The 25,813-nt window shown below is 36.0% G+C and overlaps 1 protein-coding gene across 2 annotated transcripts in view; it reads left to right on the top strand.

Annotated features, from left to right (window-relative positions):
* AEBP2 (AE binding protein 2) overlaps positions 1-25,813 on the top strand; it is a 96,037-nt gene that overhangs the window by 40,730 nt on the left and 29,494 nt on the right. For both annotated transcript variants that reach the window (XM_086713953.1, XM_025930567.2), the window contains exons 4-7: positions 12,403-12,589; positions 16,370-16,494; positions 22,816-22,883; positions 25,433-25,546. In XM_086713953.1, coding sequence (XP_086570079.1) covers positions 12,403-12,589; positions 16,370-16,494; positions 22,816-22,883; positions 25,433-25,546 — 494 coding nt within the window. The remainder of the gene's footprint in view (positions 1-12,402; positions 12,590-16,369; positions 16,495-22,815; positions 22,884-25,432; positions 25,547-25,813) is intronic.

The raw sequence follows: 25,813 nt of genomic DNA, 5'->3' as shown, positions 1-25,813 counted from the left end.
AAAAAAAATTAAAATGAAAAAAATACATACATAAGTAAAAATAAAAATGTTTTTAAAAATTGATACGGGTTTTTTTTTAATGTGTACTGTTTTTGCTAAAAATATTTAATTCTTTAGGATGAAGTCTGAATAAAGAAAAGGGATGGAGAATAGGGAAAGGAAGGGCTTAATATATAGTACCTAAATTTGCCTGACTCTGACAGACCTTGGAATTTCACAACCAGCAAAATTTTTTCTGAATTCCTAGTAGTTGCTTGGTCTTCCACTCTGTCACATGGAAATAAGTATAACAAATGTAATACTTGCTACTACTAAAGAATTTTAATTCTGTAAAGCTTCAGGAAGATAGTATAACTTTAACATCTATAGAAAACCATTGTTTATTTTTTAGTACTTATTTGATTTCTTAACCTGTACAAAGCAAAGAAGTAAATGGTATCATTTTGCACCTACATGTAACTTACGTTTTCATTTCTATATTGGACATTGCTTCACATTTATAAATTTATTACTTTTTAATTGTTGTATGGTATTCCTATGTGATAGTTTATCATATTTAATAGTCCTTTCTTGATGGATCGTTTTTTGCACAATTATCCCCAATGTAAAGAACAATGTAATTAACATTTTTATACACTGCTTTTGGGAGCTAATATAAATCCCTAAAACCTATGTTACTAGGTCAAAGAGTATGTATAGGCTTGCTTTCTATTGTTATTTTTAAGTTTATTTATTTTGAGATAGAGCTTGTGTGAATGGGGGAGGGGCATGGCCTGAGCCTTAATCAAGAGTCGGACACTTAACCAACTGAGCCACCCAGGCATCCTGGATTTTTTCTTTCTGATTTATACAAACCTTAATATTGGGCCCTAGGTGGCTCAGTCATTAAGCATCTGCTTCGGCTCAGGTCATGATCTCACGGTTTGTGAGTTTGAGTCCCACATCGGGTGAGCTCATGCCCCACTTTGGTTGATCTGGAGTCCCCCATCTGGTGAACTCAAGCCCTGCTTCTCTCTCACTTCCCTGTCTGTCTGTCTCTCTCTCTCAGCCCCTTGCTCACTTGCGCCCTCTTTCTCTCTCAAAAAAAAAAAAACCCAAGCTTAATATAAAGTGTACATGTTTGCTGTAACAGATATTTTGGTCTAGCTTGTCATTTCTCATAAAATTTTGTTTGTTCTGCCATCTGGAAGCTTCTGTATATTGATATTGTACATTTCTACATATATACATGTAGTTACACACAATGTAAATGTAAATACATGATTACACAATGTAAATATGTTTCTATATATTTTCATTACCTTTCTTCCTGTATTATTTTTGTAATTTTAGGTTGGAAATCTTATTAATCTGCTTAAAAGTAGGAAAAACATTTCCCTGCTATGATAGGAATTAAATATTTTTCTTATTTTGACTTTTTTTTTCCTTTACTTTTTATGGTGCTTTTTCTAAAATGCAGAGTTTTTTTTTTAATTTTTTTTTTTTCAACGTTTTTATTTATTTTTGGGACAGAGAGAGACAGAGCATGAACGGGGGAGGGGCAGAGAGAGAGGGAGACACAGAATCGGAAACAGGCCCCAGGCTCCGAGCCACCAGCCCAGAGCCCGACGCGGGGCTCGAACTCACAGACCGCGAGATCGTGACCTGGCTGAAGTCGGACGCTTAACCGACTGCGCCACCCAGGCGCCCCTAAAATGCAGAGTTTTAAAACTTAATTTTGAAGTAATTTCAACTTGCAGAGAAGATGAAAAGCTCCCATATATTTTCTCTCTCTCACATGAATGTATAAATTCCATATATCCTAACCCGGATTCACCAATTAACTTTTTACTACATTTGTTCTATATTTATCCATCATCCGTTTCTTCATCTGTCTACCTTCCTTCCCTTTCTCCCTCCTTCTCCTTCCTCACCTACCTACACACACATTTTTTGGAAAACATTTGAGAGGAGCAAAATCCCTAAATACTTCAGTGTGTACATTTCCTAAGAACAAGGATATTCATTTACGTAACCTTAGAATAGTTGTCAAGACCCAGAAATTTAACATTGATGCTATTAGCTATTTGAAGTTCACTAATTGTCCCACTAATGTCTTTTGTAGCAGGTTTTTGTTTGTTTGTTTGGTTTTTTTGTTGGTTTTATTTGTTTTTAATTTTTTTTTTTCTCCGTCTGCTTAGAATCCAGTTGGGGATCTCATATTGCATTTAGTTTTCATAAAGTTTTCTCAGCCTTTCTGTATTTTTCATGGCACTGATATTTTTGAAGAATATAAACCTTTTATTTTGTAGTATATTCCCTGTTTTGGGATTGTTGGTAATGATGAGATTGGGTTTATGAATTTTTGGAGAAAATACAACAAAATTCTCACTATTATGTCAAGGGATACTTGATGACAGTTTGTCCCATCGTAGATAATGTTACCTAGATCACTTGATGAAGGTGGAATTTGCCAAGTTCTCCACTGTAAACTTATTCTTTGTCCCTTTATAATAGTTTTGGAGAGTTACTTTGAACGTACGTAAATAAGTTGTTTCCCATTGGAATTAGTTTTAGTTTCTATTGATGATTCTTGGCTGAATCAATTATTAATGTAAGGATTACAAAATGAGTATGTTTTCTGCTTCTCAGTGTAAACTTTTTGGTAAGTATTCTACTTATAGAGCCTTCTTTGTTCTTTATATGTCTGTCTGCCAATTAATCATTTATTTAGGAATGGACTTGTGGTTTTTTTTTTTGTTTTGTTTTGTTTTTTTAAATTTTTCTTAGTGTTTATTTTTGAGAGAGAGAGAGAGAGATGGAGCGTGAGTGGAAGAGGGGGCAGAGAGGGAAACACAGAATCTGGAGCAGGCTCCAGGCTCTGAGCTGTCAGCACAGAACCCAAGCTGGGGCTTGAACCCACGAACCATGAGATCATGACCTGAGCCGAAGTAAGATGCTTAACTGATTGAGTCACCCAGGCGCCCCTTAACTTGTGTTCTTGTTTTATTCCTTGGTTTGTAATTCATGACTATTATTATTTTGATGCTCATCTAATCAGATTTTAAAATATTGAATATATCTGAATATATATATCTGAATATATATGTAGTTTCTGGGGCAACTGTCTAAATATTTGAAGGGTAGTAGTCTCCATTGTAGTGTTGGCAATGGCAGAGGCTTGAAACTGAAAGTCATTAAGACCTAAGTAACTTGTTATTAGAAATAAAAGAAAGTCGTGGAAGTGTCATTAGGTTTAAGGCTAGTTTTATGTTTCCTAAACTTAATGTCTGATAAGAAGATAGTATCATATGAAAATAATCATGTTAGCTTATGAAACTTTAGTTTTGTAAAATCAATGTACTCTTAAAATGCAAATACAGTTTCTTTGCCAAGGGCTTTTATGATATTTATATTTGATAATTAAAGTACAAGGATTGTTCCTAGATAAAATTCCCCCACCTCACGTTCACTTTGTCGGGTATATATATCTGTGCTTTATATATACATTTAGACTTTGTGGGATGGGGAGTTGCTGCTGCCATTTTGTTAAATGTAGTGAAATATTTTAGTTAGGTTTGGAAAACATTACATGTGTTGGAATGCCTGGCTGGTTCAGTTGGTAGAGCGTGGGACTCTTGATCTTGGGATTGTAAATTTGAGCCCCACATTGGGTGTAGAGATTACTTAAAATCTTTAAAAGCAAACAAAACATTACATGTGTTCACAGTAGTAGAATATGGCAATATTTTAAACTATTCTCTTGGTCTTCTTTTTTTTCCTTTTCAGTTTAAATTTGATTCTTGTTATCTGGTGTTAAGCTTTATCAGAGCCAAGTGGCTTCAATACCACCACACTTAGAAATACATATTTTGCCTAACTGAAGAAAAAAAAAGTAGTTATATACAGCATGTTTGGTGATTCTTTTGATTTCCTTTATTGCTAATGGGGCAGTGGTTTGTCTTGACGGATTTGTATATGTTTGAAATTATGTAGTTATACTTTTTATGAGATAAGCTCGATATGTAGTTTTGCTTCCCTTACATGTTTCTCCTTACTTTGAACAGAGTATAGTTATTTAATTATCTCGGGTTAATTTATTTATTGTGACTTTTCCTCAGCAGATAGGGTCCTGTAGCTCAATATGATTGACTCCATTTGTAATATTGACACATTTGAATAACTTCTCATTGTGTTAGAGTAGTGCTTGAAAACTCAGATTTTCTTTCAAGCTTGATACATAAAGTAACCATTCTTTTTAGGTGTTTTGGAATCAAAACCCTAGCCTACATTCTTGATAAAGAAAAAATTTTTTATCAAACCATATTTAACCTATGATAACTTTACAGTTGTGCATTCAGGCAGTTTCTGGTAATTTGTTACATAGTGAATGATACTGGTATTCACTGTGGTGGATGATGAAATAATTTCCTTCTCATGTTCTTTAATGGACCTGTTTTGTAATGATAGTTGATTTTGATAATTTTTAAATCGCTTGCTTTTTTTCCCCAGGTTTTTGAGGTATAATTGACAAATAAAATTGTAAGAAATTTAAATTATACATCGTGGTGATTTGATACGTGTATACAGTTGTGAAAGTATTCTCTCCATCTAGTTAACTCATCCATCACCTCATATATATATGTATTTTAATATATATATTTGTAAGAATCTTTTTATTTTTAAGACACATTCTCTGTAATAATATGAAGCTTTAAATACCCTGTTCTGCTATCTTTAATTCTTCTTTGACATTTTGTATGTCTGTATTTGAAGCTCCCTAGCCTTGGGGCGCCTGGGTGGCGCAGTCGGTTAAGCGTCAGACTTCAGCCAGGTCACGATCTCGCGGTCCGGGAGTTCGAGCCCCGCGTCAGGCTCTGGGCTGATGGCTCAGAGCCTGGAGCCTGTTTCCGATTCTGTGTCTCCCTCTCTCTCTGCCCCTCCCCTGTTCATGCTCTGTCTCTCTCTGTCCCAAAAAAATAAATAAACGTTGAAAAAAAAAAAAAATTTGAAGCTCCCTAGCCTTGGCAGCCAGTGCTTATTAGGAGGCTCCTGCTGACCAAACATGGAATTATTTGACTATAAATAAGAATAATAACTGCATTGGTCATCATGATTCTAAAAGACAAAAAATGATTCCCTTTATTCCCCCAAAAGAAAAACGAGTTGGTCACCATTGGACAATGACAGGGATCTCATTATTTGGAAAGCTGTTAAGACTGAAGTAGTTCTTCCTTTACTGTATGAACTGTGCTACTGGCTGTCCAAATCCTGGTGCTAGAGTTGCATCCAGGACTAGTTAAATCAGAATCTGGGGCACACAGCCAGGCATTTTGCTATGTTTAAAAAAATTGAGGGGCACCTGGGTGACTCACTCAGTTTAGTATCCGACTCTCACAGTTCGTGAGTTTGAGCCCTGCACTGGGCTCCGTGCTGACAGCGTGAGCCTGGTTGGGATTCTCTCTCTCCCTCTCTGTCTGCCCCCTTCCCTGCTTGCTCTGCCTCTCTCTCAATAAATTAACATTTTTTAAAAAAAGTTAGGTGATTTGGATGTGTGCTTAGGCTTCAGAATTACTGTTCTACAAGATATTTCTCTTACCAGGTACTCTATACTAACTAAGCAGCATTTCTGTGGTAAATGTGACTGCCAGTTCAATGGTCTTTGAAAGGGGGGGAGAAAGCATTGAGGGGAAAAAGATATGCTGTGTGTACTGTGTGCATGTCACATTTGGGATCTTATTTTTATTGATGTAACCTTTCTTTTCTAGGCCTCTTTTATACCACACTTGCCTATTCTTCATCCCTCCAACCTCTATTTCCAAAGCCATTGGCTGCTGCTCCTGTCTAGTCAGTTTTGCTGATCTCTGCTTGGTATACCTGACTTCTAAATGTTGGAGAGTGCTCTCAAAGTTCTTACCCTAGGTGTCCTTTGGTTTTAAATACTAGTAAATACTTTTTATATTCTGATTACTCTCAGATGTTTATCTCTAGCCCTAACAATATTCCCTCTTGGATTCCAGAATGGAATATTTGGCTTGGATGTCTAATAGAGTATCTTGAACCTAACATGTACAAAATCTTGAGGTTTTTTATTTCAAACATGGTTCTGTTCTAGACTCGGTAAATAGTAAGATCAAGGGCTCTGACTTTAAGAGCCCTGTATCATTCTTGATTCCTCTCTTAACTTCTCCTGTACTCCTGTAAATACATTAGCAAATCCTGTCAATTTGACCCTCTGTATATTAAAAAAAATTTTTTTTAACGTTTATTTATTTTTGAGAGAGGGACCAGAGCACGAATGGGGGACAGGCAGAGAGAGGGGGAGACACAGAATCCAAAGCAGGCTCCAGGCTCTGAGCTGTCAGCACAGAGCCCAATGTGGGGTTGGAACCCATGAACCGCAAGGTCATGACCTGAGCCAAAGTCAGATGCTTAACTCTGAGCCACCCAGGCACAGATCCTCATTATATTTTGAATATGACTGCTACTTCTCACTCTACTCTTTTATCCCCCGTTTATCTTCTGTGGTTCTGTTAGTCACTCAGTTTGAAATCCATGATAACTTCTCTTTCCAAATTAAAATCCCTATTTCTTAGCATGATGCATAATAAGATCTTCATACCTGTTATTTATCTGCTTCATGACTCATTTGTTCCTTACTGTAGTGTTCCAGCCATAAGAACTACTTGTAGTTCTCAAATGAATCACAATCATTGTGGCTGTGCTTTCTACTTGGATTTTTTGTTTGTTTGTTTGTTTGAGAGAGAGACAGCAAGTGTGTGGACCCATGTGAACAGGGGAGGGGTGGAGAGGGACAGACAGAAAGAGAGAATCCCAAGCAGGTTCTGCACTGTCAGTGCAGAGCTCACCATGGGGGCCGATCTCGGGAACCGTGAGATTCTTGAGCCAAAATCAAGAGTTGAACGCTCAACTGACTGAGCCACTAGGCATCCCTCTACATGGAATTTTTAAAAGCTTTTTATTTTGGAAAAATGTTAGATTTACAGAAAAGTTAAGCTGCAGAGATATAACAGACTATTCATGTGCCTTCACCTAGTTTGTTCCCCTTAGTGTTGCCTCATTCATATTACTGTGATACATTCGTCACAACTAAAAAAACCAACATTTCTACCCGCCCGGAATTTTTATTTTTCTTTAGATTACCTACTTTATTAATAAATACTACCATGTCTCCTGTGAAACTGATGTTTTGTCCTCGGTGTTTCAGTAGCCCCTTGTAGATTTTCATAGCACTTTTGGGAATATATGAATAAGGCAGTCTTAGTACTAGAAAAGACATTGTTAGTATTGCTTAATTTGAACATGTTTGGGGCAAAAAATAAAAACAGTGATTCCACATTTTAGAACAGCTGCTTGACCACAACAGTAGTCAGTATATAGAGAGTATTTCAGTGGATTTGGGAAATAGATCATTTAAAGCATTTGGTATCCAACAACCAGATTTTCCCCTGATTGTTGAAATCAGGACATCAATGTGGTGGCTTGAATTCATGGATCATTGTATGTGTTGGGGAAAAAATGAATCTTTGAACATTAAAACCACATTCACCATGAAATGCTCTTGTTGAGAGGAATGAAAGTCCACTTGAGGCAATAGCTGATTTGTCTCTTACCTTGTTCTCTGTGATATATACATAATGGATGGAATTTTCATTAGATGATGCGTAAAATTATTTTCTAGGGTAAAATTTGTATTTAAGTGAAAGGTGTGTGATTCTCATATTTCTTTTTTTTTTTTTAATTTTTTTTTTCAACGTTTATTTTATTTTTGGGACAGAGAGAGACAAAGCATGAATGGGGGAGGGCCAGAGAGAGGGAGACACAGAATCTGAAACAGGCTCCAGGCTCTGAGCTGTCAGCACAGAGCCCGACGCGGGGCTCGAACTCACGGACCGCGAGATCATGACCTGAGCCGAAGTCGGCCGCTTAACCGACTGAACCACCCAGGCGCCCCTCATAGTTCTTTTTAATAAAGGACTCTCTTCATTTTAAATTCTCATTGTACTTTTAGGTTTTCTTTTTTAGATTTGTTTATGATTCTTGATGGATGAATGATTAAAAGCAAAGATAAAACTATTTTCTAGTAGAATTCTCATTATTCGTTTCCAGAGCATTGAATCACCACTGATTAAAATACACTTGTGATATTTACTCAGTTCTAGATGCTTTCAGGGCCTATTCATTGCAGTCTTGAAGGATTCTGGGACAAAATGTATCTGCTAGTGTATTGGGACCCTTATAATTAAGGGTAATGCTGGATGGAATTATATCACAAAATCCTTCTGAATTTAAAGCTGAGGGCTTGGATCTGAAACTGTTACTGTCATCTCTGCCTTAATTGTATTCAGGTAGCTATTCGGAAGTTTGAAATGTGATGTTTTTCCAACAGATTTGTTTGAATAACCAATATTAAACTGCGAATTCCAGGGCAAAGACTATCTTACTTACATTGTATTCCTTAAAGTATCTGACACATGGGCCACCAAAGACAATTAATGTATGTTTTTAAAGTAGATGTTAGGAAATACAGGGATGATATCTTCTAAAATTGAAAAGTAAGAAAAATAAATACTCTGTGGCTTTATTCTGTGCAGTACTGTGTAACACAAATATGTGTGAACCAAATATATAATTTTAAATTCTCCAGTGTTTCATTAAAATAATTGAAATGGGTGAAAATAATTTAAACAATATCTTTGGCTTAACTCCTTGTATTGTTTCAACATCTTAGCAATATACAGAATTAATGAAAGTTTTTGCTTTTTTGGGTACTAAATCTTCAAAGTTCAGTGCATATTTTATACTTAAAATATTTTTTAAGAAGAGCCATATTTCAAGTGCTTAGTACTATAGGTATCTAATGATTAAAATGTGTTGGACAGTGTAAAACTAACCCATGAGGGTAATTTTACTTAAGCCTTCTCATTTCAGATGCTGAATACTTGATCTTTATTTAGATTTCAAAAATTTGTAGTTGGAGAGGTAGATTCACATAGCAAGCTATTGCAGATACATTTAAAAGTTTTTCAGTAGTGAAATTGAGTATCAGGTATTTAATTGGAAATTAAAATGGAAGGGCTGGCCTGAATGTTAATAGTAAAAGATTACTTTTTTTTTCTTTTTTAAGATTTTATTTATTTATTATTTATTCTTTTTTAATATGCAATTTATTGTCAAATTGGTTTCCGTACAACACCCAGTGCTCATCCCAACAGGTGCCCTCCTCAATAAAAGATTAATAAAATAAACTGAAAATAACAAGTGTTGACAAGGATGTGGAGCTAGCTGGTGGTTATACAATGTTGTGAATGCACTAAAGACCACTGCATTATACACTTTAAGGTAGTGTGTTACATGAATTTCACCTCAACAAATAAAAATTAATTTAAATAAAATTAAAATTTTGTTTCTTAGTTACAGTTGCCTTAAAATGTTAAGTAGCAACATTTGGCTAGTGGCTTTTGTGGACAGTGTCGTTCTATGGCAGTGTGGTAATCAATAGGAGATGGAAACTTTTAAAAAGCATTATTTTTTCTTGGCACTTGAAATATATATATTTTTTTAAATATAAATTTTTTAATTCTAAGAATTCAGTAACCATTAGATGCTAAACTTTTCATCGCCAGAATCTGTAGCTGAACATTTTTGATACAGGCTGAGGGTAACACTATTGATAAGGTCATTGTAAGACTTGAATGAGGAGCACCTAGGTGGCTCAGTTGGTTAATTGTCCAACTTTGATTCAGGTCATGATCTTGTGGTTCTTGAATTCGAGCCCCACTTGGGGCTGTCTGCTGTCAGCACAGAACCTGCTTTGGATCCTCTGTCCCCCTCTCTCTCTGACCCTCCCCTACGTGCACTTTCTCAAACTGACTGACTGTCTCTCTTTCTCTCAGAAATAAACATTTTAAAAAGTATTAAAAGAATTGAGTGAAATACTTTCAAGCACTGGATATGGTTAATTGCTCCTTTTTAGGGTTCCCATAGCACTCTGCCCCCTAAGCCTAACTGTAGTTCTTTAAGGTGTCATATGCCTACTGACATATTGTAAGCTCTTTCAGGGGGGTACTGTGTCTTATTCATCCTTAAACTTCTAGCATCTTGCATGGTGCATAGCACATAGAGTAAATATTTTTTATTTTATTTTGAGGGAGAGAGAGCTCGCGTGTGCAAATGGGGGGGGGGGGAGAATCCCCAAATAGGCTCCGTGCTTGAGCCTGACACAGACCCGATCCCACCACCCTGAGATCATGACCTGAGCCAATACCAGGAGTCAGATGCTCAACTGACTGAGAGCCACTCTGGTCCCCCTGCCCCGTGCCCTTAAAAAAAAAAAAAAAAAAAATTTTTTTTTTCAAATAAGTATTTGAACTAAAACCTTGAATCATTCCTCTGCCTCTTAGTGTACACCTTAGAATGGGCAAAGGTTTTTATTAGCAATGCTGAGTGCCATTAAGCCCATAAAAGGTCTGTTGTATACAGAATAAATAGAATATTTATGAATGGCACTGCCTAAGGGGCTTGCTCTGAAATGTTTCAGCCAGCATCAGTTTTACCAGAATCTATAAATAGTTGAGTTCTTCAGGTATATTTAGAAATAGCTATGATTTGCAAGGTGGTTCTGGATACACACACACATATGTATACGTATATATATTCATAAAAGTATGTTCTTGCCTTCAAAATACATGGAGAAAGGATTAATTGCGATACGTAGATAAGCAGTCTGAAAGTGTGAGGCTATCTTCAAAGGAGGATGAGTTTTTTTTTTAATTATTATTTAATTTACATCCAAGTTAGCATATATTGCAACAATGATTTCAGGAGTAGATTCCTTAATGCCCCTTACCCATTTAGCCCCCCCCCCCCCCCCCACATCCCCTGCAGCAGCCCTCTGTTCTCAAAGAGTCTCTTAGGTTTTGTCCCCCTCGTTTTTATATTATTTTTGCTTCCCTTCCCTTATGTTCGCCTGTTTAGTATCTTAAATTCCTCCATATGAGTGAATTCATATGATATTTGTCTTTCTCTAATTATGCTTAGCATAATACCCTCAAGTTCCATCCATGTAGTTGCAAAGGGATGAGCTTTTCTTAAGTTGGGTAGATTTAGAGAGACTGAATAAAGATATGATCCCTAGTAGAGAGTTGAAGTTTAAAATGGTAAAGTTGCCTGGATTGAAAGAAAGAGCCTGGAAACGTGTACATTTTTTTGTGGTATTATCTAGATAAACTCTATTGTACGTTGAACCACCTAGGAACAATGTGATAGATTTATTTGGTGTTTGACATGATTTGGCGGATTTGGATGCTTGGAGTTTGGTTGTCAAGTCAGAATCTAAGTAAATTGGCTTAGTTACCAATAGAAGAGCCCCTGGAAATCTAGCTATGAATTTTGCTGTGGTGATCATTTTGTAAATGGCATTTGTTTTAATTACTAACATTCACTTGTTAGATGTCATACACTTTGTACTGTAGCTAATTTGTTTATTATAATTTTAATGATATCTAAATGTTCTGCATTCATTGTTGGAGTAGCAGATCTGCCAGGTGACTTGGGTAGTTATCTCAGTCTTGGCAAGTGCTGAAGGCTAAAGAGGCAGGCAGTATTTAATGGAACTTAACGAGTTGGGTAAAACCAACCCTGAGGGTAAGTCTTCTCGGAGTGGCTGGATCTAATTGTTTAAAAGTCAGTATCACTGTATTTCTTTCCTGTTACAACAGGGTAGAACAGTAAGGAGGCTGCTGAATGTATTGAAGTAGTATATATGGTTAAGATAAAAATAATTTTAGAAATCTAGGAGTCCCCAGGTGCCTCGGTGGCTCAGTTAGTTAAGCATCCGACTCTTGATTTCAGCTCAGGTCATGATCTCACATGTCATGAGTTTGAGCACCGCGTCAGGCTCTGTGCTGACAGCACGGAGCCTGCTTAGGATTCTTTTCTCTCCCTCTCTCTGTGTCCTTCCCATGCTCATCGCGATCTTGTGCTCTGTCTCTCAAATAAATAAATAAACATTAAAAAAGAAATCTAGGAGTCCCAAGTAATTGTCAGGATATGTAATTCTCTGATTTAAAAAAAAGTTACTGTTTTTCTTAGCAAAATGATTAATTCAAAACCCGATTTTTCTGGGAAGAAGATCTCACTATCTTTGTCTTGTGTACAGTGGGAAGAGCAGTAAACTGGAGAGTCGTGACACTAGAGTTTTATTTCCCAGCTCTGCCACTGCCTAATGTGTATTATTTGGGGCACCTTATAAAAAGAAAGGGTGTAGTAATCTCTCGTAGTTTCTATCTGGAATAGTTCTATAGTGTTACTCATTTACTTCTGAAAATAACAGAATATTCACTCCTTCATATACTTGTGCCTTGCATGGCATCCCTGACATCCTTTTTTATCTTTGTCTAGTGTGTTGTTGGTGGCTGCAATGCCAGCTTTGCTTCTCAGGGAGGGCTAGCTCGCCATGTACCCACACACTTCAGTCAGCAGAACTCCTCAAAAGTTTCTAGCCAGCCAAAGGCCAAAGAAGAATCTCCTTCTAAAGCTGGAATGAACAAAAGGAGAAAATTAAAGAACAAAAGACGACGTTCATTACGTAAGTTTTTCACTAAAAATCTGTATGTAGTAGATAGCTTTTGTTTCTATGTTGGGCTTTCATGCAAATTCAGGTTTTACTGTTCTTTAACTCTGTGTATTTTTGTTAACAGTAATAAACAGATGGGATCCCTTGGGTGTTAGTGTGAGAGTTCAGTGATGTATGTTTTGTCTTACCTTTCTAGTTAAGAGAGGGTAAGTATATGTGGCCTTAGAATACAAAGTCTGTAAACAGTTAGAGTTTGAGGGGTCCTTTGATTCTGCTGTAAAACAAGAAAATTTAAAATACGGCAGTGTTGATATTTTAGAAAATTTGAACATGTTAAAGGTAATAATGAAGTAAAAGTAACCAATCTGCTGCAGAGTGGTATGTGTGAATAGCAAAACTATTGGTAGTGTGTGTCTCTGTACTTAAATGTGTTGTAACACATATGTTAATATGTTTAATTACCAGATTATGAAATGTATCCTCAATATTTAGGATATAGTCTAGATGATAAGTTTTATATACGCGGGGAGCAGGAATTGATGTTGAAGCTCCAGAGCCTAGCACTCTGCCTGGTTTGTGGTGTCAGCTGGCTGATTCAGCACATCCTGAATGGAGAGCGAGAATTGACTGAAGCTGTAATTGAAAGGGAGTCCACTGCAAGGGTGAACTAGATAGAAAAAAAATAGATTGTACCTTACCTTTTCTCTTGGGATTTGATTAGAATGTAGAAGAGACTCCAGACACTAATCCAGACTAGAAGGCTTGTCTCTAAAATGTTCAATTTTTTTTTGTTACTACAAAGCTACAGTGGACAAATGAACAAACCATGGGTGACAAACTTTTCTAAGCTCTCTTTTAAGTTTCTTATTTTTGAAATAAATGTTTATTTTTCAAAGTTGGCTATTGAATTTAGGTTATGGATCCATTTTCCTTTTGACTTCCTTTTAGAAAAACAGAAATTACATGTTTTTTTTTTTTTTTTTACTTGAATATTGATGTGGTACTTGCAATCACACAAAGTTGGGAATCACTTTCCCGCCTCTTTGACTCAGTAGCCTCATTACTATTTTCATCTCTGTGTATACGTAGTGTAATCAGTTAAACTTACTGACTGTTTCGTATTATTTGGTAGTATCTATGCAATTTGCTAGTTCTTTTAAAGAGAATGGGTTAGTTAAATATCTAGTTCTTTCTTAGAGAAGGAGGGACTGGTGCCTGCTTAAGTATATGGCCTCTTTTGAGAGTGTTGTTTTTTCCAGTATTAACTAGTAAAACAGGCTGTGTAGGGAGAGTGGTGGGGAAAAACAGTCTTTTTGTTTCCTGTTTTATGGGGGGAGAATAAAGATAATCCTGAGTATATGAGCTTTAAAAGATTCAGGAGCTGTCGTTGTGAGCAGTCACTATTAAGATTTGAATGGCAGGGTTGCTGCTGTTGCAGTCCATTCCTTCTTTAAAAATGTGCCTATCTGTAGCAGTGTAGTAAAATCATCACTTTGCTAGTGCCTTCCTCATGTGATTCAGAAAGGTCATTTTCACTTAACTGGGAGAGAAGTATATCAATGAACAGTAGAACTGCAGCTTAAGTCATTTTCTCTTTGATACAATTTATAAAATTTATTTCAAAGCTTTTCTGTTTTAACATACTTCAAAGTAAAGTGGAAAGAAGAGTACAATAAATACTTGCATATCCTTCATTTAGAGAATATGCCATATTTGCTTTATCTCCCTATATATGTAGTGTTTTTGTTCTGATTACAACATAGATTCTAAGAATGCATCTCCTAAGAATATTCTTTTACATAACTATAGTACTGTTCTTGGGAAGGATACCCATAATACCATACCTGAAGGGCAAAAAAAGAAATCAGATGGTATGTTTAATTCTGAACCACAGGAAAATAGAGCCTCTATTTTTGTGGTCTCCAGAAGTTTTTGATTGTACAGCTCATCAGTTAGAAAAAAAAAATGCTTGGGCACCCTATCCCAACATGTACTTACACAGTACACACAGGTAATGCTGCTGATGCAAGTTATAAAACAATTACCAAGAAGGATATATGAAAAAAACATTGAGATGGAATAAAAAAAGTAGTGATATTGTTTTCTTCCCTTACCCTAATGGATCATGACAAGACCTGCTTTGGAGACTATTATTTTAGTTTCTATTTTTCTTAAGTGCTTATCATGCTCAGGAAAAAGCGTATTTGGAGAGCATGGACAGAATAGAGTACGCTTTATTTTCCTGCCAGTAGCCACAAATCTAACAGGAAGGGAATTTGTTTCTCAGTGTTTAAGTAAAATCATGACTTTTTTATTCCATAAATGTCAGATATTTTTTTCTTACTGATTTCCTGTTGCATTCCTAGTGTTGTGGGTTCTGCTAGTTTATTACTTGATGTTGTTTTGCTTATTTCCTTTTGAAGAAAGATCCAGTAAAAAAAAGAGCTATTTAGGTTGTTGTATTGAGTATGCCAACTGGTGAAACATTTCCCCACAAAAGCTCTGGTGGATTTGTGTAGGTGTTCTGAGAACTCCATGATTAGTAGAGGAAAATCCACTTCATATAGTAGTAAATCAGAATAATGTGGTAAATCAGCATACATGTAATTCAGAATATGCTGTAGCAGGAAATCAAGCCCTCTCTTTTAATGTCAATAAAATGTAATACTTAATTACATAGGATCTTGAAAAATTACATGTATTAGTAAGCTCCACAATTGTAAAATAAATTCATTTTCCTTGTGAGCAATGTTCTTATTAGGAATAAAAATAGCACAATTTATAATAATACTAGCGGGATGAAAATAGAAATTTAAAAAATGTTCTTACCAAATTAAACCTTTAGTGTATAGTTTTGTGATTACACTAAAGCTTACTCTAGGTTTGTGAGTTTATTTTTAAAAGTAGTATAAGCTTATTAATATAAACTGCTTTGTGACTTATGAAGGCATTTTTCACATGCATTTCTTTTTCCTAAACTATAGCTGTTGTTATCTCCGTTTCACAAATAAGGAAACAGGCCAAGTAGATTAAGCAGTTTGCCTAAAGTTGCACAGCTAATAACTGGTGGAGTTGGGAGTTAGAAAGAATTTTGGCGGACTCATTGGCATTCAAGGATGTATTCATAATTTTCTTAGATTGTTGTTGGAAGAGTTATTTACAGTCAAGAAAATAATTGTCAAGAACTCCAAAATAATATTACCAGTTTGTCAAATTTGGAATTTTTTTTTTAAGTTTATTTATTCAGATAATCTCTACACCCAGCGTGGGGCTTGAACTCATGACCCTGAGATCAAGAGTCGCATGCTCCTCCCACTGAGCCAGCCAGGTGCCCCAAATTTGGAAAATTTTTGATTACATGTTTATAGAGTATTCCTGACATACATGTTATATGTTTGGCTGTGGTGAATTAGATCTCAGTGTGTTGATAGATGGAGATACTCATCAGATTGTTGAAAATGCAGGACTGGTGCTCAGGCAGGATGCAGGAGTAAAATATGAAGTTACATGGAAAAGATAGCGAAATGTGGAATCATGAGGTCTGAGGTTACAACCTCCCACACCAAATGGCACAATTAAGCCACATTTACTCATTAGCTTTTGTATATTCTTCTTGTCAGCTAGAACCCATGTTCTGAAAGCAAAATAAAATTTTTTATTTAAACACCAGATATTTGTTAATTGTTTTAACCCTTACTTATTACATTTTTTGTAGAAAATGGACTATTTGGCTGTTTGGCAAATTGTTACATTTTTCTAAATATTCTTTACTTCTTTTGTGTTGACTTTTAGCACGACCACATGATTTCTTCGATGCACAAACACTGGATGCGATAAGACATCGAGCCATATGCTTTAACCTCTCAGCTCATATAGAAAGTTTAGGGAAGGGACACAGTGTTGTTTTTCATAGTACTGTAAGTATTTGTTTTTGTTTTTTAATTATCTGTGTAGGTCTGCAAGAACATGTATTTTGACTTTCACAATCACATTTCTAAACTGCTCAAAACCTTAGAATATATATTTTAACAAAATCAAAAAGTTCTGCTTTATCAGTATTTTAAAAATTACTTGTATTGTTGGTTGTAAAACAAATACAGTTAACTCTTAAGCAACATGGGTTTAAACTGCACAGATCCACTTACATACAGATTTTTTTCAATAAACATAGTAAAGTACTGTAAATGTATTTTTTCTTCCTTATGATTTTAGTGTTTTCTTTTAGTTTACTTTATTGTCAGAATGTAGTATATAATACACATAATGTACAAAATATGTGTTAATCGACTTTATGTTTTCGGTAAGGTTTCTGGTCAACAGTAGGCTGTTAGTTTTTGGGGAGTCAAAAGTTATATGTGGGTTTTTGACTGGGTGAGTGGTTGGCAGCCTTAACCTCTGGGTTGTTCAAGAGTCAACTGTATTCCCCACAGTTCAACATTTTGATGATTCAATTGAATATTTTAGCCTTTAATTTGAGCTATTTAGGAATATTAGGGTGACTTTTGGGCTTGTAGGCATTTGCAGATCAGGCTTTGACCTTATAATTAGGTGTCTTTTCTGGTTTCCTCATTTGTAAAGTTAGAGTATTAGACTTCTTTTAAGTCTTATCCCTGAGTGCTTACATGCTTTTCCTTCAGCCTCAGAAACACATCTAAAGTTGGTATTAAACAGAAATAAGATAATGGCCATCAAATTAAAGATTTATGAAAGAGGGATTTTTTTTTTTAAGTTTATGTATTTATTTTGAGAGAGAGAGACATGGAGACATTGTGAGTGGGGGAGGGGCAGGGAGAGAGAATCCCAAGCAGGCTCTGTGCTGCCAGCACAGAACCCACCATGGGGCTTGAACTCATGAAATTGTGAGATCAGCCTGAGCCAAACCAAGAATCTGATGCTTAACTGACTGAGCCACCCAGGTGCCCTGAAGGAGGGAATTTTTATTTATTTATTCTACTGATGTAGCCCAAGTTTCTGTAATTGTTCCTGACACACAGTAGTCCGTTTATTTGCTGAATGACTGTGTTGTTCAATATAGGAAAATTTGAAAAAGCAGTAACTATTTTTGGTTAGCTAGGAGGTAACAGAGTTACCTCTGTTTGGTAACTATACCAGAGTTTGGTAACTATACCAAATTTGAAAAAGCAATAACTATTTTTGGTTAGCTAGGAGGTAACAGAGTTGTTCTTTTTCCCCGGGCCCTTTGCTGTTTTATTATGCAGTCATCTTTATTATTTTTTTAAGTGTTTTTAAAAAATGTTTATTTATTTTGAGAGCGGGGGGTGGGGGTGGGGAGGAGAGGAGCAGAGAGAGAGGCAGAAAGAGAATCCCACGCAGGTCCCATATGCAGTGTGGAGCCCAACGTGGGCCACGCTTGGTTTTGCGAACCGTGAGGTCATGACCTGAGCTGAAATCAAGAGTCAGATGCTTAACCAACTAAGTCACCCAGGCACCCTGAGGTAAATTTTAGGTCAGACCTTGTTGATTTGAATCTCTGGAGAAAGAGATTGTTTTGACTCTTGAAATATAAAATATACTAAATTTAGGTTTTAGTATTTAGATCAATCAGAATACACAAGGATAAAATACAAAAGATCATATTGATACCAATTTCTCTGCTGGTTTGAATATCTGTTTTTTCCATCTCTTGTAACCTTGAGGTTTTGTTGCATTGCATTTTTACTTTTTCATTTGTGTATACTTCCAATGAAAAATTCCCAGTTTTGACTATGATTGCCAGAATTAAAGGCAACAAATGTAGAAGATTAGACACAAAGCAAGGGAACCATTGCTCTGAGATTGGAGCACATGAGAGGTGTGAGTTTGGGTTTGAGGAAAGGTGAAACTGTATATTCTCTATAAAGAAAAATTGGATTAAAAAAAATATTGGAGGGGCACTTGGATGACTCAGTCTGTTAAGTGTCTGACTTTGGCTCAGGTCACGATCTCACGGTTCGTGAGATCAAGCCCCCCCACGTCAGGCTTTGTGCTGACAGCTCAGAGCCTGGAGCCTGCTTTGGATCCTGTGTGTGTGTGTGTGTGTGTGTGTGTGTGTGTGTGTGTGTGTTTGTGTGTGTGTGTGTGTGTGTCTGTGTCTTTCTGTCTCTGTCTCTCTCAAAAATAAATATAAAAAAACATTGGAAATATAGTTATCTAAATAAGAATAAAAGGATTGAAAGGAAAAACAGATTTTGTGAAGACCAAAGTTAAAATGGCTGTAAGGGGAATTTTGTTGGGATTCAGCAAGATCAGGGGCTTGTTCAGCAGTGATGGTTGAAGTCCTCCTTTGAAGTTGGTAACGTAGGCTTATGATTTGGTCTATAATTGTTCTTCTTTTCAAAGGTCAATAAGTAAGTTGTGGTCTCCAGACCCATAGTATGGCATTAGTACTCATTTGTCCATTCACTTAAATACTGAGCACCTGCTTTGTACTAATGTTACAGCAGAGAACAAAACTGATTAAAACAAAACAATAAACTATGTCTAGTGGAAGAGACATGATAAGATGAAATAGTAGAGGAAGTGAGGGTATGAACCATTCAGTTATTAGGGGGATGAACATCATCGCTAGAGGGAAAATCAAATATAGAATTGCAAAGTGGGAATATGCCAAGTATGTTTGAAAATAGGCCAAGTATGCACGAAAGCAGAGAGAGTAAGAGTTAAGTCAGAGTGGGGAGAACCTTATTTGACTAAGACTGTGGCTTTTATTCTTTGTGTGATGGGAAGCCGTTGAAGAAATTTGAGTAGCCATGGTCTGATTTTTTTTTTTTATAATAATTTTTATTGAGGTGTAATAAATAAAACTGTACCCACTTAAACAGTTATCTATTGTACTTACCTGTGAAACCACTACTGCCGCCACAATTAAGATACAGAACATTCCCATCACTCAAAGGTTTCCTACTGTAATTTTATAGTTCATCTCTGCCTCCATCCCCTACCCTGGTGAACTCACTGATCTCTTTTCTCTTGTGGATTTTTTTTTTTTTTTAATGTTTAGTTCTGAGAGGGAGAGAGAGAGAGAGAGTGTTCAGGCAGGGGAGGGGCAGAGAGAGAGGGAGACACAGAAGCTGAAACAGGCTACAGGCTCTGAGCTGTTGGCACAGAGCCTGACATGGGGCTCGAACTCAAACCCTGAGGTCATGACCTGAGCTGAAGTCGGATGCTTAACCGACTGAGTCACCTAGGTGCCCCTCTTTCATGTGGATTTTAATGTGCTCACTTGTTTTGTGTGTTGAGGACAGAATGTAGGTCAGGGTGGGGGAAAGAGACATCAGCCTTTTTATCTCAGGTGAGAAAAGGCCAGAATGGTTATGGTGGAGATGCTTAGAATGGTTAGATGTGGAGAAGGGTTAGATTCTGGATATCTTTTGAAAGTATTACTAACCAGAATTATGATGGATCAGATGTCAGGTTTGGTAATGAAAGTAACGGATGCCCGCAGTGTTTCTGGCCTGGGCAACTGGGCAAAGTAGTGGAGTTGCTATTTAATAGAGGCTTTGGGGAAAGCAGATTGGGGGAGAGGGGAGTGTCAAGAGCTATAATTTTGATACATTCAGTAGAGAATCTACTCCCTCTTTAACTTAGGCACACGGATGTAAGAGTTTGAGCTCAGAGAAGAAGTATGGCCACAGATACAAATATGTAAGTTTTCAGCATATTAGTGGTATTTAAAGGAATCAGACTGGATAGAATCATGTAGGAACTAAGTATAAATAAAGAAGTCTAAGGAGTGAGATTTGGGGCTTATCACTGATTTTAAAGGACAATAAATCTGATGAAATAATGGTTTGGTAATGAGCAAGTATCTCTACATATTAGGGAATAGTGGTGACAATGATGAGTACAGTTGTGTTTTAAGAAATGAAGCATCAACATTCACATGCTTTCATTAGAGCATCTCCCTTGTGATGAAATCCTTAGGTTCACCATGGGAGGAATAGTTATGATCAAAAAAGTGAAGGACCTAAAAATAGTGGTGATGATATTAGGAGTCTGGAAAAATTCTTTTTTAATTTACAGAGACAAAACCATTTATGAAGATGAAAATAAGCTTTTTAGCTGTAGAAAACATTTGAGAGATTTTAAGAATATACCTATGTTTGTCATACAAGGTATGACAAGTTTTTTTTCCATAAAAACTAAGGAGTAGGGATGATTTGCATCTCAAGTGACCTTGTGGAAGCACAAGTACCTTGACTAAGGAAGAGCCACAAAAGTAGAGTGTAATCTTGAGGAATGCTTTTTGCTGAGGAAAGTGGATGCAAGAGGCATCAGTCTGGGAACAGGTCTTCGTGGACATAATAGAAAAGAAAGGAGTGGGACACCTGGGTGGCTCAGTCGGTTAAGCGTCCGACTTCAGCTCAGGTCATGATCTCACAACTCTTGAGTTCGAGCCCCGCATCGGGCTCTGTGCTGACAGCTCAGAGCCTGGAGCCTGCTTTGGATTCTGTGTCTCCTTCTCTCTCTGCCCTTCTCCCACTCACGTTCTATCTCTCTGTCTCTCAGAAATAAATAAATGTAAAAAAAAAATTTAAAAAAAAAAAGAAAGGAGTTAGGTGGACAGGTTCACCCAAGTTCCATGACTAGAAAGGTTTTGATGGAGGTGGTATGTGTTAAACAGAATCGCTTCTTTTAGCAGTCAGATATTCAATATGAACTGCAATTTTAAGTTTCCTTAGTAATCAAATAAGCATTTATAGGAAATAACTGTGTAGATAATGAAACGGTTTTGCAGAAAAATATATGTGTGAGGTGGTACTATGCTATATGCAGTTTGCCTAATTTGTCGTCTTTAATTGAAACATTTTCTTCCGAGCCTTCTCCAGAAGAGGTCAGCAGAATCCTAGTTACTAGTCAGTTGGTTTGCATTGTTTTTATATTATAATTTTTTTGTAGAGGTGTTTTGTTTCAGCATCCTCAGATTTGTCTTTAGTCTTTTAAATTAATCTTATTATCAAGTCTAGAATTAGAGTACCTAACTATTGATTTTTAAGTAATGGGAGTTACAAGTTTTATTGATGTATAAAGTGCTGTTTTTACTTTAATATAATGCTTCAACATATTTTGAGGTGGCTGTTTGCAGCTTAAAGTTGGTGAAAATACTGAGACTTCGATTATGAGAACACTACAGTGCTAATTTTGCTAATATGGAAGTTGTAAGAGTTACAAAATACCATTTTGGTCAGTTATTATTTAAGCATTATCTTAATTTTCAGAATCTAGTAATGAATGACCAGTATATTACCCTTTGTTAAAAATGTTTATTTTTGAGAAAGAGACACAGCATGAACCGGGGAGGGTCAGAGAGTGAGGGAGACACAGAATTCCAAGCAGCTCCAGGCTCTGCACTGTCAGCACAGAGCCCTACGGGGGGCTCGAACTCATGGACCGCAAGATCATGACCTGAGCTGAAGTTGGGCACTTAACTGGGCACCCCAGTATATTCTCTTTTTTATAATTTATGTTATGTAGGTCTTTTTAATTTAGGTTGATCTGTACATTCCTTATAATTGAACCTAAACACTGATTAGCTGTTTCATTTAAAGTAACACAAACCAACCAGCAAACAAAAACACCCAAGTAAACAACAAATATCTTAGTCATAAATTATAGACTTCTCCCATCTCCGCAGTTCTTTTTTCTTTACCATCTTATTCTTTAAAAATATTTCAACTAGGGGCACCTGGGTGGCTCAGTTGGTTGAGCGTCTGACTTCGGCTCAGGTCATGATCTCACGGTTCGTGGGTTCGAGCCCCGCGTCGGGCTCTGTGCTGACAGCTCAGAGCCTGGAGCCTGTTTCAGATTCTGTGTCTCCCTCTCTCTCTGCCCCTCCCCCACTTGCACTCTGTCTCTCTCTGTCTCAAAAATAAATAAACATTAAAAAAATTAAAAAAAAATTTCAACTAATAATGCATTGTTGGTTGGCAGTCTAGCTAATCTTCAGACTTTAATAGTAAAATAAATAGCATTTTTCAGTCCCTTAATAAAGATAATATGGTATTAATATTTGGGCATACAAAATTTTTTCAACTCCTTTTTTCTCTGTTTCTTTTGTGAAAATGTATGATCAAAAGGTGAAGCTGCTATTAAAGCAGGTCAGAACAAAATTCTGTGATAATATCTGGTCCAGGATATGAATACTTAAAAATTCTTAATTAGAATCAAAACTGCTTTTTATTGATGCATTAAAATAATGTTTTACAAATCATTTTTATGATCTCTTATATCATTACTAGGTAATAGCTAAGAGAAAAGAGGATTCTGGAAAGATAAAACTTTTGCTTCATTGGATGCCTGAAGACATGTAAGTATTTGAAATACTGTATAATTAATAGACTCTCTTATTTTCTTTAAAAAATTTTTTTTAATGTTTATTTTTGAGAGAGACAGAGAGAGTGCGAGCTGTGGAGGGGCAGAGAGAGAGAGGGAGACACAGAATGCAAAGCAGGTTCCAGGGTCTGAGCTGTCAGCCCAAAGCCCAGTGTGGAGCTCGAACTCACAAACCATGAGATCATGATTGAGCCAATGTCAGACGCTTAACTGACTGAGCCACTCAGGCATCCTTGTTATTTTCTTTTTAATGTTTATTTTTGAGAGAGTATACAGGTGTGGGGGTGGGGCAGAAAGAGAGGGGACAGAGGATCTGAAGTGGCTCTGTACTGACAGCAGAGCTGAAGTCAGATGCTTAATAACTGAGCCATTCAGGTGCCCCATAGACTCTCTTATTTTTATTATGATCTTACACTCAAATATTTACTGTGTTTGAATAGTTACTGTGTTTGAATATAAAAGAATTACAGAAATTAGACTGCAAAACATTTTGACCTGTCAGGGTTAAAGAATCTGTGAAAGTTCTTATAGTACCTGACTCAAGTTACAACCTTTACAACTAGCTGTTTCTGTTTTCAATAAAAGTTGTTGTAGCAATTTTTAATCATTTTTAGAATGTAATTATTTTTATGATTTTTAGATGACCCTCAGGCAGTATGCAAGCAGCCTTAGTTTTGCCTGTGTTTGAATCATTTAAAAAAATTCTAAACATTTTCTAGCTCACAGTGATAAAGAAGAATCATTTGGCTTGTTTTCCAAAAGCATTATATTTTTCTGGCCCTGAAAATCCTTAGGTTTTTCATGTTTTTATGTTTAATTTTCCTTTTATCTTTTTTTTTAATGTTTATTTATTTTGGAGAGAGAGCACAATTGGGGGAGGAGCAGAGAAGGAGGAGGAGGGGGAGGGGGAGAGAGAATCCCAAGCAGGCTCAGCACTGTCAGCACAGAGCCTGATGGAGGGCTCAAACCCACGCACTGTGAGATCGTGACCTGAGCCAAAATCAAGAGTCGGATGCTTAGCCGACTAAGCCGCTCAAGTGCCCCTCCTTTTATGTTTTTATTAAAATTCTTTTTGTTAGAAAAGGTAATAAAGGTATATAAATCATAGAAGTTTGGGGTAAAATCAATAAATACCAAGAATAGAATAAATGAATGGACTCTCATTGTGTATACTTGGTTTTTCAGAAATTAATAGTATGTGGTTAACATTTATCTTTTGTTACTCAGTATTTTTCTATAGTATTGTTTCTCAGACTTCATTCTAAGGAGATGTTAATGTGATGTGAATTAAGAGTTCTTCAATAGATTTGAGAGTTTACAATACATGTTAGCATATTAGTAAAGAAATCTAGCTTTTTTTTAATCCTGTGACTATCAAACTTCCATTAACGTAGAACATATTTTCCACATACATCCCCTCCATCCAGGTTTTGTGGAAATGCTACCGTAAATATTTTGAAATGGCTGTGTAAAATTTATTTAATGAACTCCCTTTTTTGCTGAAACACTAAAGGTCCCCGTTTTTCTCTACAGTTAAAGAGATATTAAGATCAGCCAGTACACAAAATATGCAAATTATTGATGGGTTTCAATACACATCGCCTTCCTGAAAATTTGTGCCAATTATAATCCTACCCACTACATTAGAGAGCTTATTTCTCTGGTTATTAACACTGTTATCATTCTTACATTTTATATTTCTTTGATTACAAATAAGATAATTTTTAAACTGTTTTTATCTTTGGTGAATTGTTGGTTTGTATCCTTTGTCTATCGTGTTCCTTTTTCCCTGAGGAATATTCACCTGTTTCATACTGATTTGTAAGAGCTCTTTTTATATTAAGGGTATAAACAGTTTCTTTAAAGTATAGTCAAATATCTGTGTATTTTTAGTATTTTGGATATTGATCAGTATAAATATCAGTCAAATTGTTTTTATTTGAATTTCCCAATAGGATTGAATTTCTTTGAATTCAGGATTTTGGTCATGTGCATTTTTTTAAAGTAGAGTTTAATCTACTTGAGTGTTTACTTATTTCTCAACTTGGTGTTACCATAAGGAATATAGTCAATATTTCTATAATAATATGATATGGTGAGAGAGTAATTTTTGGCATTGTCGAATTACTATGTTGTATACCTGAAACTAATACAGCATTGGATGTCAACTATACCTCAATAAAAAAAAAAAAAAAAAGAAAAACTCCATCAAGTCAAGCTCAAGTATGACATTTACTCATTGAACTAAAAGACAAGGCAGTGTTCTATAATATGTGTTTCTAAGTTTGATATGGCTTTGCCAGCAAAAATTCCTAATTCATTCCCAAATTCATGCCTGAAATTTCACTGTCATTTTTTTACCTGGGACTCCGCATCCCGTTGCTATTTCTTTGGCTTCTGAGAAGGTTGTTAATTTCTGTGGCTCAGTCACGCTAACAGAAAAGTCTGGGTAATGTGAAGTTATATAAAGGGTAAGTTTAAAATGAATGCTTTTTCATTTATGACTTGTTTTTTAATTCATAGTCTGCCTGACGTGTGGGTGAATGAAAGTGAACGACATCAATTAAAAACTAAAGTAGTTCATTTATCAAAGCTACCCAAAGATACTGCCTTGCTTTTGGATCCAAACATATACAGGTAATTTAATTCTTGATTAGATGTTTTAATTTTTGAATCATAATCTTAAATTTCCCTAAACTTTTTGGATATAAGGTTAGGACTTAATTTTAAGTACTGAATTTCAGTACCAAGCATAGCTTGCTTTCTGGAGCTTTGTATATGGAAATTACATCACAAAAGCTTATAAATTGTAGAATCCAGAAAGATAATTATTTTGGTAAAGTTTATATGCCAACTTAATTCCAGATTTATCTTACGTAGCTTAAATTCTAATGTACATACTAT

This window comes from Puma concolor, chromosome B4, assembly GCF_028749965.1.
Source record: "Puma concolor isolate L17-30 chromosome B4, mPumCon1.1.hap2, whole genome shotgun sequence".
Lineage (NCBI taxonomy): Eukaryota > Metazoa > Chordata > Mammalia > Carnivora > Felidae > Puma > Puma concolor.
This window is presented reverse-complemented; position numbering and strand designations above follow the sequence as displayed.